The following is an 18,785-nucleotide window of genomic DNA, read 5'->3' on the forward strand; positions in this document are numbered from 1 at the left end:
ACGGCCTCCTCCACGTCTCCTGATGTACTGGCCTGTCTCCTGGTAGCGCCTCCATGCTCTGGACACTACGCTGACAGACACAGCAAACCTTCTTGCCACAGCTCGCATTGATGTACCATCCTGGATGAGCTGCACTACCTGAGCCACTTGTGTGGATTGTAGACTCCGTCTCATGCTACCACTAGAGTGAAAGCACCGCCAGCATTCAAAAGTGACCAAAACATCAGCCAGGAAGCATAGGAACTGAGAAGTGGTCTGTGGTCACCACCTGCAGAACCACTCCTTTATTGGGGGTGTCTTGCTAATTGCCTATAATTTCCACTTGTTGTCTATTCCATTTGCACAACAGCATGTGAAATGTATTGTCAATCAGTGTTGCTTCCTAAGTGGACAGTTTGATTTCACAGAAGTGTGATTGACTTGGAGTTACATTGTGTTGTTTAAGTGTTCCCTTTATTTTTTTGAGCAGTGTATATCACACACTACCATTCAAAAGTTTGGGGTCACGTCGAAATTTCCTTGTTTTTGAAAGAAAAGCATTTTTTGTCCGTTTTAAAATAACATCAAATTGATCAGAAATACAGTGTAGACATTGTTAATGTTGTAATTGACTATTCTAGCTGGAAACGGCAGATTTATTAATGGAATATCTACGTAGGCGTACAGAGGCCCATTATCAGCAACCGTCACTACTGTGTTCCAATGGCACGTTGTGCTAGCCAATCCAAGTTTATAATTTAAAAAGCTAATTGATAGTTAGAAAACCCTTTTGCAATTATGTTAGCACAGCTGAAAACTGTTGGCTGATTTTTAAAGCAGCAAGAAAACCTCCTTTTGACTAGCTGAGTATCTGGAGCGTCAGTATTTCTGTGTTCGATTAATGGCTCAAAATGGCCAGAAACAAAGACCTTTCTTCTGAAACTCGTCAGTCTATACTTGTTCTGAGAAATGAAGGCTATTCCATGCGAGAAATTGGCAAGAAACTGAAGATCTCGTATAACGCTGTGTACGACTCCCTTCACAGAACTGCTCAAACTAACAGGGATGTAAAGAAATGTGTGCACAAAATTTGTTTTTTTTGTGAGTATGAAACATTTCTGGGATTTATTTCAGCTCATGAAACATGGGATCAACACTTCACTTGTTGGATTTTTACATGTTTGTTTTGTAAACCAAGATTGGTTGAGTCAATGCATTGTCACACTCTGGCTGGGGCTAGGAAATTGAGTTGGAAATTGAAAATCATGTTGTGTGGTGTTTGTTTCTGGTCTGATTAGGTGAAGGCCCTCTGTTTTGATAGGACTTCCTCTGCAATGGTAACTATAGTAACAGAGTAGTACTACTAGTAGAAAACCTAAGCCTCTTGTAGGACGTCAATACGACTCAATTTCATTGGTCTTGGCCCACTGTTCCTCCTCTCGGAAGTATCAAATCAATACACGGCAGCGTATCCAAACCATAACTCTTACACATCCCCCATTTTATGCCCTAGCTCTGACAGTACAATGTATTTTCCATCCATGGGCTTTGCAGCAGTGCTATATTTCCACTTCTTTGAATGACTTCAATATGCAGCCGCCAGTTGCCATCCCCTACCAGCGTCGTCGAGCAACAGTCAAAATCAAAATCAGTGATTCCCCATCTGACCGCCTCCAGCATCGATTGCCAAGATTTCCCCCCTTTTGATGCAACCACAAGATAGCCTCCGAATTTGACTTTAACGGAGCTGTCGTTAAAGTTGCATTAAAGCATATTAAGGCGTAATTAGATATTAGTACCTAATCTTGTGTAATTACAAAGACTAAGTCGTGGCGGCGAGCAAAGCGCGTGGTGTGGTAAATGAGTTATGTACACATTCGACTGATACCGTATGTGTAATCAGTAAAGAGGTGCACTGACATATGTAATCAGAAGAGGAAAGGGGAAGATTAAAGGGTTGACGACTATTGAATCACACACCCCTGTCATGGAGCAGTGGCTTGACTGAATTAGAACATGGTGATCCAATGGCCTCCACTTCAGACCGACCAAGAGATGCAGCTGTAGATACGAGACAGTTGATCTGTATCCCAAATGGCACTGTATTCCATATGTATTGCACCATTTTTTATATATATATATATATATATATATATATATATATATATATATATATATATATATATATATATGGAATAGTGCCGTTTTGGACGGACCCTTTGTGTTAGACGGTTTTTGGATTGCAGTCAAAATGAAAGCATCCAGCAAAATATTGTATAACGTAACTGTAGGGAAATGGTGTAGCCTGCACCAGTGTTGGTTCTATTTAAAGGTTCACCTCTGCAAGAGCATACTGTAAGAAGGATAGCAGTATTTTATTGTAGTACTAAATGTTGTTTGATGTATCACCAAGTGCTATAACAGCCTCCACTCTTCTAGGAAGGCTTTCCACTAACTGTTGGAACATTGCTGTGGGGACTTTCTACCATTCAGCCACAAGCAATAGTGAGGTTGGGCCCTGATTTTATTTTTATATTTTTTTGGACTATTAAGCCTGGCTGGCAGTCGGCGTTCCAATTCATCGCAAATGTGTTCGATGGGGTTGAGGTCAGTGCTCTGCAGGCCAGTCAAGTTCTTCCACACCGATCTCGACAAACCATTTCTCTATGGACCTTGTGTTGTGCACAGGGGCATTGTCATGCTGAAACAGGAACGGGCCTTTTCCTGAACTAAAAGTTGGAAGCACAGAATCGTCTAGAAGGTAATTGTATGCTGTAGCGTTACGATTTCCCTTCACTAGAACTAAGGGACCTAACCCGAACTATGAAAAACCGGAACCGTTCTTTTGGCACCAAACGCAGATTCGTACATCGGACTGACAGATGGTGAAGCGTGATTCATCACTCCAGAGAACGCGTTTCCACTGTTCCGGTGTCCAATGGCGGAAAGCTTTACATTACTCAAGCTGACAATTTGCATTGTGCATGGTGATCTTAGGCTTGTGTGCGGCTGCCCGGAAATGGAAACCCATAACCTGGCCTCCACAATCACCCAACCTCAACCCAATTGAGATGGTTTAGGATGAGTTTGTCCTCAGAGGGAAGGAAATATCTACATAGGCGTACAGAAGCCCATTTATCAGCAACCATCACTCCTGTGTTCCAATGGCACGTTGTGTTAGCTAATCCAAGTTTTATAATTTTAAAAGGATAATTGATCATTAGAAAACCCTTTTGTGATTATTAGCACAGCTGAAAATGGTTGTGCTGATTTTAAAGAAGCAATAAAACTGGCCTGTAGGCGAGTTGAGTATCTGGAGCATCAGCATTTGTGGGTTCTATTACAGGCTCAAAATGGCCAAAATGGTCTATTCTTTTTCTGAGAAATGAAAGCTAGTCCATGTGAGAAATTTCCAATAAACTGAAGATCTCGTACAACGCAGTGTACTACTCCCTTCAAAGAACAGTGCAAACTGTCTCTAACCAGAATAGAAAGAGTGGGAGGCCCCGGTGCACAACTGGCTGGGTTGTGTTTCGGAGGACGCACGGCTCTCGACCTTGGCCTCTCCGAGTCCGTACGGGAGTTTCAGCGACGAGACAAGACTGAAACTACCACTTGGATACCACAAAATTGGGGAGAAATAGGGGTAAAAGTTCCAGCATCGGTCTGCTATGGTATATAGACAGCTTGGTAAATAGTGTAGTCTACAACCTATCGTGAGATACTCTACCTCAGGTGAGCAAAACCTCTAGACTTCCTTAATATTAGATTTTGTGCACCAGCTGTTATTTACAAATAGACACAGACCGCCACCCTTTGTCTTACCGGAGGCAGCTGTTTGATCTTGCCGATGGACTGAACCTAGCCAGCTACATGTTATCCATGTCGTCGTTCACGACTCTGTGAAACATAACTGTAATATCTTTTTAATGTCCCGTTGGTAGGATAGTCTTGGTCGGAGCTCATACATTTTATTATCCAATGATTGCACGTTGGCTGATAGGACTGATGGTAGAGACAAATTACCCACTCGCCGTCGGATCCTTACAAGGCACCCCGACCTACTTCCCCGATGTCTGTTCTTCATGCAAATGATGGGGATTTTGGCCTTGTCGGGTGTCTGAAGTAAATCCTTTGCGTCCGACTCTTTTAAAGAAGAAATCTTTGTCCAGTGATTAATCGCTGTTCTGATATCCAGAAGCTCTTTTCGGTCGTAAGAGACGGTGGCAGAAACATTATGTACAAAATAAGTTACAAATAACTCGAACAAACACACAATAGCACAATTGATTAAACGGCAGCCATCTCCTCTGGCTCCATTACTAGACCCATCCTCAATGATTGTGAGAAAAGCATTGCGAGCGATAGGCCGACACAAAGGAACAAACGTATAGTAAGTGATCAGATTGCATCTGGAGAGCCACCTAATTGTATGATCATGTTGATCCTTTCACAATGGAAATGCTATAGATGACATTCTTCCTCACGTCTCTGTGCTAGTTAATAAACAATGATTAGTAATCGGATACTGTAGATGGGCAGTGACTCTGAATTAGCATCCTGCTGAGGTTGCAGTGTTATTGTGCTGCTGATTATCCCTCTGCTACTGTGCTTGGCTTCATTAAGGATGAGGGCTGCATCCCCTTGAGAATGATGCCCCTATTTGCTCCAGTCAGAAATAGCATTAGCATCTAATTTGGAACCCATTGGAACTCATCTCAGCGCATAGCCCATCTCATTGCCATTTGAGAGCAGCACTTTACAATCTCGTGCCTAGGTTACTGAGAGAGTCACATCATGGTCACCCATGTATTTGTAATGTGTGCCAGTAAGCCAAGCACTAGTAAAGGATGATATACACAGTAAGTTGTGAATGTTAACTCTCGCATTTATTTAGACAACAGTGGGCCACATTAAATGGGCTTGTGGGCCGGATCTGGCTCGCGGTCCACCAATTTGAGACCCCCGTTATAGAATGGTCTATCGATAAGGATGTGTTTGCTGCATGTTGTGACTTATTGCACATGTGGAGGGTAACCAGAGACATTCAGTAGTCTATATCCCCCCCCCACCCACACACACACACACACACAGCTGTGTCTGAAGGTTTTACCTGAACTATCTGCAGTTCACAGCCTGTACTGTGACTGTAGTCGTTTGGAGAGAGTTGTGAGATGGAGCGAAAGTGAGGTTCATTTTCTGCTTTTGTGCCCCTGTCCTCACCCACAGAGCAGTAATTAGCATGGCTTTTGGTTCACACGTAAAAAGGGACAGGTCCCGCAGGGGTGTGTGTGTGTGTGTGTGTGTACACATGTGCACTCTAAGCCCCCATTCATCAAAGCAGTGGTTGACTGTGCCAGGCCATAGCTGTAGATGAATCTGCCTGCAGCCGCACACTGAGATCCGCACTCCCCCTGCCCATTAAATCTAACGCTTGGTCCGTGTGTGTGTGCGCACTAGGTTTGTATCCATAGATTTATGAATATGCTGACTTGAATACATACTGTCTTTTACAGCATCTGTACCTGTTTTTTTTTCATAGGGGGTTGCCTTTTTCAACAGTAACTAATATTTGGGTGAGAAGGAGGCCTCATTCAGGCAAGTTTGCGGTAATGGTATAGAGGGGTGGACAATGAGAGGGCAGACCTAACACCGCCAGCCAACAAGCTACAGGGGAGACCAACTGGAGAGTGGGAGGGGAATTTTAAATCCAATCGATATAGTGCAACTGAAGAGGCAGAAGTGCCTTAAGTCATTTTTGTCAGTCAGTTGGCCAAATATAAATGAATACAGGAGCTGAAGTAAAAAGGAAGCTTTGTTTTGTTGTCTGGCAGTGTTCCAATCACAGATGGTCTAGAGACTCTAGAAGAAAGGAAATTGAAATAGAAGCCCTCTTACCTTTGCTGGGGTTGAGTCCAAAAGAGTGGTGTGTGCGTGTGTGTGTTAGGGATGGGCACGGTTAATCGAATATCGAACAGACGTTAGTATTCGATTACTTCAGTGAGTGTTCAGTGAAAAAGCTTTGTCTAAAATGAAATTATCCTTGTGACACTTTTACCTACAAGGATATACCATGACATTTGAAATTCTTAATTTAACAAAGCAAACTTGAATGTAGTTTATGACACGTTGAGCTACTGCTGCGCATTTGGCCCTCCAGGCTGTTCTGACATCGGTATGCTATTTTCCCTACTTTAGACGGCAATAACAGGTGCTCGCCTATCGGCGGTTCCACTAGACCTGAAACTGATCAATGCAAAACACCTTTTTTTGTAACAATCACTTCTATCATGTCAAAAATCAGACTTCTCTTTAGCTGTTGCTTACAAATTACCGGAGAAATCACACTGTCCTCTGTTTACCTCAGCCATGTGCATTTGCGTCATTCTGATAGGTTGAGACAGTCGAGCAATTTTTTTTCCTTTCGACAAAAAGGAAATCACAAAAACTGAATAGTAAAATAATTTCAAATGCCTATCCCTAGTGTGTGTGCCTGTGTGGGAGGACTGCTTGGTGACATAGTATAGCTATCTGCCTTTACCACAAATAGTATAGCTAATCTTTTGACATTTCTTTTGAACCACTCTCTAAATTCAACCAAGTTACCTGCCATGACGTGACCTTTACGATATAGTTACCCCAACACTGTCTCAATTGTCCACCATTTTGGAGACACTGTGCTTTGTCATAACACTCCACTCAACCCAAAGTTGTCTATTCAGTCCTCAACAAGTCTCCTCTTTTCTCGTTTGATGTACTTTTTCTTTTCTTTTTTTCTTCTACAAATCCACTCCTAGTCCCTCTTAACTTTCTCTCACTCTCTCTCTCTCCATCTCATCCCCTCTTCTCTCTCTTCAGGCATTCTCCCCTCATCCTCTACCCCTCTGTGCTCTCTCTGCCCGGCCATGCTACACTGCTCTGTGTATTAATTGTGGTTTGATAAATTCCCTACTGTGGCTTTGTGGGATTGTGGAGTCAATGACTCAGAACTGCAGCGGCGAGAAACTCCACAGAGGCGTTTCGCCCGGCTGCTACCGGAAGGAGAGGAAAGGAGCTATGTTGGCACCGCCGCCAAGAAACTAGCAGCTTGACTCCAAATTGCTCTCATCTTGAGGCATCTTAAGCGGCCGCCTTTTAACTCTGAGATATTGATAATTAAAGATGCGTTATTATAGCAGCTGTTTAGTCATTGATCTGGAAAGCTTTATCTCTCATACATCCTGTATGGTTGTGTTTGTTTATAGAACCGATAGCCATGAGGTAAAGCTAAAGAGGTGCCTCTGTTGCCAAGCAGATTTGCGTAGGATTTCGGATGAGGTGCCAAGTGATGGTTGGTCATTATTTATAGACTCCTCAGGTGATCCTTTTACATGAACTTTGTCGTTCTAGTTCTCTCTCACGTCCCATTTTACTGGCCCTCATAGGTTCTCCTGTCTATAGTTAGCTACTCTCTAATGGGCATCATTAAAACCGTAGCTGGCATTTCAACATATTTTATTTATTTTTTACACTTAACCATTTTTACCATTCTTTGGCCATAGTCACCCACAAATACCAATACACAGACTACTTTAGCTTTGTTAACTGCTCACTGTGTGTTGAGGCATGGTTGCATAAGGTGTAAAACTGCAATAAATCACCAAAAGTTACTTTCTCACAAGACGACCCACGTGGAGTTCCAGGTCTCCGGTAGCCTCTGGAACTGCCGATCTGCGGCCAACAAGGCAGAGTTCATCTCAGCCTATGCCTCCCTCCAGTCCCTCGACTTCTTGGCACTGACGGAAACATGGATCACCACAGATAACACTGCTACTCCTACTGCTCTCTCTTCGTCCGCCCACGTGTTCTCGCACACCCCGAGAGCTTCTGGTCAGCGGGGTGGTGGCACCGGGATCCTCATCTCTCCCAAGTGGTCATTCTCTCTTTCTCCCCTTACCCATCTGTCTATCGCCTCCTTTGAATTCCATGCTGTCACAGTTACCAGCCCTTTCAAGCTTAACATCCTTATCATTTATCGCCCTCCAGGTTCCCTCGGAGAGTTCATCAATGAGCTTGATGCCTTGATAAGCTCCTTTCCTGAGGATGGCTAACCTCTCACAGTTCTGGGCGACTTTAACCTCCCCACGTCTACCTTTGACTCATTCCTCTCTGCCTCCTTCTTTCCACTCCTCTCCTCTTTTGACCTCACCCTCTCACCTTCCCCCTCTACTCACAAGGCAGGCAATACGCTCGACCTCATCTTTACTAGATGCTGTTCTTCCACTAACCTCACTGCAACTCCCCTCCAAGTCTCCGACCACTACCTTGTATCCTTTTCCCTTTTGCTCTCATCCAACACTTCCCACACTGCCCCTACTCGGATGGTATCACGCCGTCCCAATCTTCGCTCTCTCTCCCCCGCTACTCTCTCCTCTTCCATCCTATCATCTCTTCCCTCTGCTCAAACCTTCTCCAACCTATCTCCTGATTCTGCCTCCTCAACCCTCCTCTCCTCCCTTTCTGCATCCCTTGATTCTCTATGTCCCCTATCCTCCAGGCCGGCTCGGTCCTCCCCTCCCGCTCCGTGGCTCGACGACTCATTGCGAGCTCACAGAACAGGGCTCCGGGCAGCCGAGCGGAAATGGAGGAAAACTCGCCTCCCTGCGGACCTGGCATCCTTTCACTCCCTCCTCTCTACATTTTCCTCTTCTGTCTCTGCTGCTAAAGCCACTTTCTACCACTCTAAAGTCCAAGCATCTGCCTCTAACCCTAGGAAGCTCTTTGCCACCTTCTCCTCCCTCCTGAATCCTCCTCCCCCCCCCCTCCCTCTCTGCAGATGACTTCGTCAACCATTTTGAAAAGAAGGTCGACGACATCCGATCCTCGTTTGCTAAGTCAAACGACACCGCTGGTTCTGCTCACACTGCCCTACCCTGTGCTCTGACCTCTTTCTCCCCTCTCTCCAGATGACATCTCGCGTCTTGTGACGGCCGGCCGCCCAACAACCTGCCCGCTTGACCCTATTCCCTCCTCTCTTCTCCAGACCATTTCCGGAGACCTTCTCCCTTACCTCACCTCGCTCATCAACTCATCCCTGACCGCTGGCTACGTCCCTTCTGTCTTCAAGAGAGCGAGAGTTGCACCCTTCTGAAAAAAACCTACACTCGATCCCTCCGATGTCAACAGCTACAGACCAGTATCCCTTCTTTCTTTTCTCTCCAAAACTCTTGAACGTGCCGTCCTTGGCCAGCTCTCCCGCTATCTCTCTCAGAATGACCTTCTTGATCCAAATCAGTCAGGTTTCAAGACTAGTCATTCAACTGAGACTGCTCTTCTCTGTATCACGGAGGCCCTCCGCACTGCTAAAGCTAACTCTCTCTCCTCTGCTCTCATCCTTCTAGACCTATCGGCTGCCTTCGATACTGTGAACCATCAGATCCTCCTCTCCACCCTCTCCGAGTTGGGCATCTCCCGGCGCGGCCCACGCTTGGATTGCGTCCTACCTGACAGGTCGCTCCTACCAGGTGGCGTGGCGAGAATCTGTCTCCTCACCACGCGCTCTCACCACTGGCATCCCCAGGGCTCTGTTCTAGGCCCTCTCCTATTCTCGCTATACACCAAGTCACTTGGCTCTGTCATAACCTCACATGGTCTCTCCTATCATTGCTATGCAGACGACACACAATTAATCTTCTCCTTTCCCCCATTCTGATGACCAGGTGGCGAATCGCATCTCTGCATGTCTGGCAGACATATCAGTGTGGATGACGGATCACCACCTCAAGCTGAACCTCGGCAAGACGGAGCTGCTCTTCCTCCCGGGGAAGGACTGCCCGTTCCATGATCTCGCCATCACGGTTGACAACTCCATTGTGTCCTCCTCCCAGAGCGCTAAGAACCTTGGCGTGATCCTGGACAACACCCTGTCGTTCTCAACTAACATCAAGGCGGTGGCCCGTTCTTGTAGGTTCATGCTCTACAACATCCGCAGAGTACGACCCTGCCTCACACAGGAAGCAGCGCAGGTCCTAATCCAGGCACTTGTCATCTCCCGTCTGGATTACTGCAACTCGCTGTTGGCTGGGCTCCCTGCCTGTGCCATTAAACCCCTACAACTCATCCAGAACGCCGCAGCCCGTCTGGTGTTCAACCTTCCCAAGTTCTCTCACGTCACCCCGCTCCTCCGCTCTCTCCACTGGCTTCCAGTTGAAGCTCGCATCCGCTACAAGACCATGGTGCTTGCCTACGGAGCTGTGAGGGGAACGGCACCTCAGTACCTCCAGGCTCTGATCAGGCCCTACACCCAAACAAGGGCACTGCGTTCATCCACCTCTGGCCTGCTCGCCTCCCTACCACTGAGGAAGTACAGTTCCCGCGCAGCCCAGTCAAAACTGTTTGCTGCTCTGGCCCCCCAATGGTGGAACAAACTCCCTCACGACGCCAGGACAGCGGAGTCAATCACCACCTTCCGGAGACACCTGAAACCCCACCTCTTTCAGGAATACCTAGGATAGGATAAAGTAATCCTTCTCACCCCCCTTAAAATATTTAGATGCACTATTGTAAAGTGGCTGTTCCACTGGATGTCTTAAGGTGAACGCACCAATTTTTAAGTCGCTCTGGATAAGAGCGTCTGCTAAATGACTTAAATGTAAATGTAAATGTAACATTATAGCCAACGATGCTTTCACACAACACCCCTTGTCAACAAAAAAAATCAATCTTGAATAATGAGCCGCGTCAGTTAATATACAAAGGCGTTAAGTAACAAGTCGTTCTGAAATCACATCAAATCTAGAGTATGTAATGACTGCAGTAAGTACAGTACTGTTGGAGGTGGATGGGAGGAGGGAGCTCGGGATGAAAGAGGGAGAGCATGTGACAGTCACGCCACCATAGCCCTGCTTTGAGACCATGAACCAGGTAAAGTTAGCAGGCTGCCAGCCAATCAGGAGGAGCAAATCAGAGCCCCGAGTCATTAGGGTAAACGAGCGAGGGGGATTTACAGGAGTCGGGCCAATGCATAGTAATCGGCAGGAATTATTTTCTATCTAGCTCCCCAATCCCGCACATTGCCACAAAGGCCTTCCACAACGAGCGTAATTAATTAGACTCTACTTTCTCCACTGCATTTCTATCACTGGCCAAAATCACCTACTTTTTAAGAAATTATATTGAAGATTAAATTAGGGATTTTAAAATCAAGGTCTCCCAGAAGAAGGTGCCTATGGGCGAAATACGATTAATAATTATGCTAAAGTGCATTATGTAGCCAGATAAAGATAGTTTCAAGGAATAAGTGAGTCATCGTTGGCTGCTTCCTGCTAGCATACCCAAGCATAAATTGAATAACATGTATTGAATGGTTAGAGGATAGAGAATTATCTATTCATAGATTGAGAATAGTCACCTTGACAATGTCTATGCATAATGGAAATGGAAAATGGGATATTTCTTGTGCTACTTATTGTATGTAACAGTGCAGTTGAAGGCAGCATTCAGAGAGAGCGAGAGAGTCCTTTTTGTTCAGTTATGCTTTAGTTCACTTTGAGGTACTACTGAGATCCTTTCCCAAACAATGTTTATCAATTTCATTAAATATGTATTCTGTAAATACACTGACTGGACAAAAAATTAGGAACACCTTCCTAATATTGAGTTGCACCCTCTTTTGCCCTCAAGAACAGCCTCAGTTTGACGGGACATGGACTCTAAGGTGTCAATGTTGGCTGGATTTCATTTGGGTGGTGGACCATTCTTGATACACACGGGAGATTTGAGCGTGGAAAAACCCGGCAGTGTTGCAGTTTGACACATCAGATCCAGTTCGCCTGGCACCTACTACAGTAACCCGTTCAAAGGCACTTAAATATGTTCTTGTCCATTCACCCTCTGAATGGCACACATACACAATCCATGTCTCAATTGTCCTCCCCCTTCATCTACATTGACTGAAGTGGATTTAACTGTAACGTTAATTAACAAGGACCATAGACTAACCAGGTGAATCCAGGTGAAAGCTATGTAATGGAAAGAGCAAATGTTTTGTGTACTTGGTCTGCCTTGTGCCCCTTTATGGTGTTTGCTTTGGGTGGGTGAGATGGGGGTCTGTTTATCTCATGAGGAGGAGTTGAGTTTAACCTTTCTCTCGCACTCTCTCCCTCTCTCCGTCCAGGGCGGGCTCTGATGAGATTGACAGACAGGAAGCTGGAGCGAATGGGCATCATGCAGGAGGGCCAACGGCAGTACATCCTCCAGCAGGTCCTGCAGCTCCGCGTCAGAGAAGAGGTCCGCACCCTGCAGCTACTCACGCAAGGTACAACTCTCACCATGGTAGCGTCTCAAATGACACCCTATTCCCTATATAGTGCACTACTTTTCTCCAATGGTAGGAACAGTAGGGTGACAATTGGGATTGCACCTCTGTCATTGGCCATGATGGAGCCGGTGTGACCAGCTTTACAGTGATAGCCTATGAAACGATAGGCCATTTCACTCACCCGATTGCATGGTCGTGCGGCTTTACATTCAATTGGTTTTAATTGTTCTCTCGGCACTCTTTATGTGGCCAAAGCCAGCCACCTGCACCAATCAACACTACAGCCAATTTACAGTATGTGTGTATTTCTGGACCCTACTCTGCAGTCTGTCTCCCCATCTCACATCGTCCAATCACAACACTGACCCCCTACACCCTGACATCCAGTCATTCTTAGTGATTCGTCTCTCCTCAGCGTTCAGCACCACTCATCACCACCTGTAACTAAAATCAGCATCATCCCCATCAACTTGTCTCTGGCTCTCAACACAGATCTCTTTTGCGAAATCCAAATACCGGGATACTGTTCTCGTCTCGAATTCTTGTGGTGGTTCTCTTTGATGCTCCTTTCTTGTTGTCACTGGTTTCTCCCTTGCCACTGGTTGAGGGAGAGCGTGATGCTACACTACTGCTGGGGGAGCGGGGCCCCTTGTGTCCCTAGAAAGGCTTGAACTTGTGCTACTAGAACTGCTGCTGTGAGAATTAGAACGGGGAGGGAGAAATGGGGAGTGGTGTGGAAAGGAGGAAGTGTGAAATGAAGGGAAGGAGCTGGTCAAAGGAGAACTAGATTTACTGTGGAAAGGGCCGGGTGGGTCATTTTAGTGGGGGAAGCGAACACTGAACTAAGATAAGAGACTGAGAGAGGCTTGAACAGAGGAGAGCTGTTTTTTTTGGAATAAGGGTGTGGGAAGGCAAGACCTAACGGTCAGGGAAGTTGTGGGTAATGACAAAAGGGCAGCGTGAAAGAGGAGTTTGTGAGAAAAGGAGAGACTGGAGATGAGATGAGATGAGGAGAGCAGTGGTATAATTATTGCAGTGTGCCCAGGCAGAATTAGCCAGACGGACAGTGATTAACCTTAAAGGAGCAGTGGGCCATGGGAGGAAAATAATTAGATTCCTCTCCCCTCTCATCGTCTCCACGCAGAGGGAGGATTCTGAAGGATTCTCTACTTTTTATCAACAACAAAGGAGAGTTGTCCTTTCGCTAAACAGTAATGCTCAAGTTGGGTAGAGAGGCTTTTTAGACTACAGTGCCTTGCGAAAGTATTCGGCCCCCTTGAACTTTGCGACCTTTTGCCACATTTCAGGCTTCAGACATAAAGATATAAAACTGTATTTTTTTGTGAAGAATCAACAACAAGTGGGACACAATCATGAAGTGGAACGACATTTATTGGATATTTCAAACTTTTTTAACAAATCAAAAACTGAAAAATTGGGCGTGCAAAATTATTCAGCCCCCTTAAGTTAATACTTTGTAGCGGCACCTTTTTGCTGCGATTACAGCTGTAAGTCGCTTGGGGTATGTCTCTATCAGTTTTGCACATCGAGAGACTGAAATTCTTTCCCATTCCTCCTTGCAAAACAGCTCGAGCTCAGTGAGGTTGGATGGAGAGCATTTGTGAACAGCAGTTTTCAGTTCTTTCCACAGATTCTCGATTGGATTCAGGTCTGGACTTTGACTTGGCCATTCTAACACCTGGATATGTTTATTTTTGAACCATTCCATTGTAGATTTTGCTTTATGTTTTGGATCATTGTCTTGTTGGAAGACATCTCAGTCCCAGTCTCAGGTCTTTTGCAGACTCCATCAGGTTTTCTTCCAGAATGGTCCTGTATTTGGCTCCATCCATCTTCCCATCATTTTTAACCATCTTCCCTGTCCCTGCTGAAGAAAAGCAGGCCCAAACCATGATGCTGCCACCACCATGTTTGACAGTGGGGATGGTGTGATGAGCTGTGTTGCTTTTACGCCAAACATAACGTTTTGCATTGTTGCCAAAAAGTTCAATTTTGGTTTCATCTGACCAGAGCACCTTCTTCCACATGTTTAGTGTGTCTCCCAGGTGGCTTGTGGCAAACTTTAAACGACACTTTTTATGGATATCTTTAAGAAATGGCTTTCTTCTTGCCACTCTTCCATAAAGGCCAGATTTGTGCAATATACGACTGATTGTTGTCCTATGGACAGAGTCTCCCACCTCAGCTGTAGATCTCTGCAGTTCATCCAGAGTGATCATGGGCCTCTTGGCTGCATCTCTGATCAGTCTTCTCCTTGTATGAGCTGAAAGTTTAGAGGGACGGCCAGGTCTTGGTAGATTTGCAGTGGTCTGATACTCCTTCCATTTCAATATTATCGCTTGCACAGTGCTCCTTGGGATGTTTAAAGCTTGGGAAATCTTTTTGTATCCAAATCCGGCTTTAAACTTCTTCACAACAGTATCTCGGACCTGCCTGGTGTGTTCCTTGTTCTTCATGATGCTCTCTGCGCTTTTAACGGACCTCTGAGACTATCACAGTGCAGGTGCATTTATACGGAGACTTGATTACACACAGGTGGATTGTATTTATCATCATTAGTCATTTAGGTCAACATTGGATCATTCAGAGATCCTCACTGAACTTCTGGAGAGAGTTTGCTGCACTGAAAGTAAAGGGGCTGAATAATTTTGCACGCCCAATTTTTCAGTTTTTGATTTGTTAAAAAAGTTTGAAATATCCAATAAATGTCGTTCCACTTCATGATTGTGTCCCACTTGTTGTTGATTCTTCACAAAAAATACAGTTTTATATCTTTATGTTTGAAGCCTGAAATGTGGCAAAAGGTCGCAAAGTTCAAGGGGGCCGAATACTTTCGCAAGGCACTGTAAGGAGGACAGTTTGATAAAGTGGCATTGTTTTCCAAAACTGGGCCATTCCATTACATATACTTTCATAACATTGTTTGTTCACATTCAAGTACAGTGCCTTCAGAAAGTATTCATAACCCTTGACTTATTCCACATTTTGTTGTTACAACCTGAATTCAAAATAGATTCAGATTATTTTTTTATCCTGAAAAACTCCAGTCCTTAACGATTACAAGCATTCCCATAACATGATGCAGCTACCACTATGCTTTAAAATATGGAGACTGGTACTCTGTAATGTATTGGATTTTCCCCAAACAACACAATACTTTGTATTCAGAGAAACAATTAGGTTAGTATTGTGGAATAACTACAATCTTGTTGGTCCATCCTTGATTTTCTCCTATAACTGTTTTAAAATCACCATTGGCCTCCTGTTGAAATCCCTGAGTGGTTTCTTTCTTCTCTGGCAACTGAGTTGGGAAGGACCCATGTATCTTTGTAGTGACTGGGTGTATTGATACACCATCCAAAGTGTAATAACTTTACCATGCTCAAAAGCATATTCAATGTCTACTTTTATTTGACCCATTTACCAATAGGTGCCCATCCTTTGCGAGGCATTGGAAAACCTCCCTGGTCTTTGTGGTTGAAATGCACTGCTCGACTGAGGGACCATACAAATAACCATATGTGTGGGGTACAGAGGCAATCATTCAAGAATCGTGTTAAACACAGGCCTCCCGGGTGGCGCAGTGGTCTAAGGCACTGCATCGCAATGCTAGCTGTGCCACCAGAGATTCTGTGGTCGAGCCCAGGCTCTGTCGCAGCCGGCCGCGACCGGGAGGTCCATGGGGCGACACAAAATTGGCCTAGCAATATCCTTGTCTCATCGCGGACTAGCGACTCCTGTGGCGGGCCGGGCGCAGTTCACGCTGACCAGCGTGTTTCCTCCTCCGACATTAGCTTTTAATTTTGTATTAATTTGTAAACATTTCTAAAAACATAATTCCACTTTGATATTATGGGATATTGTGTGTGAGGACCAGTGACACAAAATCTAAATTTTAATCAATTTTAAATTCAGACTGTAACACAACAAAATGTGGAAGAAGTTTGTGTGAATACTTTCTGAAGGGACTGTACATGGATGTTCAAAGTGGGTCCTCGGTGGGTCCAAGCCTGATGTCTTTGCTGTCAATCTCCATAAAAGGAGTTTGCATAAATACCAACTGCATCAGTTACAGGAAAAATCCTTTCATTTTACAGTGTTAAATAAAATGTTTAATTTATCAAAATTGTGGAAATCTATTGCAGCTCAAGTCGTCTACAAAATCCACAATGCAATGCTCTCTAGAGTATCACAGTATGAATCATAATACCCATAACACCTAGCGGTCAAACAGGGACAATATTCCAAATGTTTTTTCCACCATTCATTTTTCCCATAGGTGTTTTTAGAAACACTTGACATAAGGGCTGTGTTTCGTGTAGTCTGACCCTTACGTGATGTTTTGATAACTATGTAAATCTCTCTAGGACAACGTGACTAATATAGTCGCCTGTATTTACCCTCCATTACCCCCCCCCCAATTATGCTAATTATGCTAATTAGCTGCTAATGTGGCTATCATAAAGAACTACAAATACAATGATGATCTGGACGAGACCGATGAATCGAGGCCAAAGTAAGAGTCTCTAACTATCTAATTGGCTACATTTCTTTAAATGGACAATTCTGTGAACTGTCATGCAAGTTTTAAATTGACACAATACCTCCTTTAAATTAACAAAGGTATCAGCTAGAGATAACATGCAGAAGCTTGCAGGGATTTGTAGTTTTGCATGATGCCTACTTTGATGCTAATTAGCTTTTTCGAATCAGACTAAATAGAGCCAAGTATATTGATAAGTCACCTCGTCATAGAGAGATTTGAAATGGTTATCAATACGTCATGCCAGGGTAAGCCTTCACGAAACACAGCCCTAATTGTAAAGTGTTTTTTAAATTCCCTATGATATAAAAATGATTTAGAACCATTTCCCTGTTTGAACGCTAGGTTTGATGGATATTATGATGCCTCCACTGTGGGGGCTCAATGGGCTGGCTGGCTAGCTTCTCCCACTTTCTGATGCTGTTGAATTTTCTGATTTCTAATAGCAATTGTACTTTTCAAGAATGAATCGGTGCCCACATTTCTGTTTTAAAACGGGTTGGATGTTAAAGATGTAGAATTGAGTGATTAAATAGAAACATTTAATCTAGCAGAAGAGCGTATTCCGACCACATTTACTGGACTTAGTGTTTGCCACCTTGACTTTCGACTTCATCCATGGATACGAGTCAGATACTTAGTTAAGACACTGTGCTGATGGTGAAAAATTAAATGTCCTTGCTTGTTGTTAACCTTTTTGACAAGCAATCATAAAGGGAAAAATGAAATCAATTTAGTACTAAAGTGTACAAGGTTGATGGAGAACTAGAATAACTGTTCATGTTTTTATTTGATCTGTTGTTTTTGTTTTTACACAATGGGCTGTATTCAATCTCCCCGAATTGTCTTCGCTCCATAGAATGGAAATTTAGCGGTTGGTTGTTCAAGAAGATTGTCCCCTCTGTATTGAATATCTTTGCCAAAAACAATGCATCATTTTTTTTTCTCCCTGATCGTAACCCTTTATTAGAGGCAAACCTCATTTAACATACCATTGGATGCATTACTCTTCAACTTGAATTACACCGCTTAAAGAACTTGATACGAAGTTATCTGTCAAGTGTATTGGAGTACTCTGTGGCGATGGATATAGCGGGATATTCATCAGTTAAATGTTAGACGAACAGTATAATCATTAGCAGTAATAACTCAATTCTCCGTCGCCTAACTCCACTTCTTACAATATTGTCTTTGCTACAGGTTCATTAGTAAAGACCGGTCTCTGCACTCACTTCATTCTTAAGCAAGTGTCTTCTCTCTCTAATGAAGTCTTTCCCCCAAGGCCTTCAGTGAAAAGAATACATTTGCACTGTCGTCTAAAGTGCAGAGTTTCCTTGCTCCAGAATCCCTAATGAATTAACTCTCCCTGATCTGTGGCCTCGAATAGGAATGTCATTCGCCTGGTGATCTTTAATCAATAGTGTTTCATGGGCATCTTTTATTGAATGTATTCTTACCTCTGGAGTCTTCAGTGTATAGAGTCTTTGCTTTGTGATTTTTCTTTTAAAATGTTGTATTACTCAAACCACCTTCCGGACTGGATTGGCACAGAATTAGAAATTAGAATAGTAATAATAGTAATTCATTAGTTTGACACCCCTGATTTCAGAGTCTTGACTCTGGAGTCTTTAGTGAATATAGTCTTTACTCCAAAGGAGTCTGTGGTAGGTAGTGTCTTTCCTTGGAGTCTTTAGTGAATAGAATGTCTTTACTCTGGAGAAGGAGGCTGAACTGAGTGGTCTTATTTTCTGAGCTCCCTGCACGGCAGGCTTCAGCCCTCTGTGGAGTCAATAGCCCCGGAAAACTCCTCCGTCTCTCCACCTCTTTTGCTCTCCCCTAAAAGAGACCCTATCTGCACCGGAAAGTCGATATGATTGAGGTGAAGAAAAAGTAAAATGCATTTTTAGATGTAATTATTACCTACAAGACCGAAGCTGAGCACTA

General features: G+C 44.2%; 1 protein-coding gene across 2 annotated transcripts in view; it reads left to right on the top strand.

The window, feature by feature from the left end:
- LOC115131712 (sterile alpha motif domain-containing protein 12-like) overlaps positions 1-18,785 on the top strand; it is a 116,471-nt gene that overhangs the window by 37,373 nt on the left and 60,313 nt on the right. For both annotated transcript variants that reach the window (XM_065020526.1, XM_065020525.1), the window contains exon 5: positions 12,134-12,274. In XM_065020526.1, coding sequence (XP_064876598.1) covers positions 12,134-12,274 — 141 coding nt within the window. The remainder of the gene's footprint in view (positions 1-12,133; positions 12,275-18,785) is intronic.

Source organism: Oncorhynchus nerka, linkage group LG7, assembly GCF_034236695.1.
Source record: "Oncorhynchus nerka isolate Pitt River linkage group LG7, Oner_Uvic_2.0, whole genome shotgun sequence".
Classification (NCBI taxonomy): Eukaryota; Metazoa; Chordata; class Actinopteri; order Salmoniformes; family Salmonidae; genus Oncorhynchus; species Oncorhynchus nerka.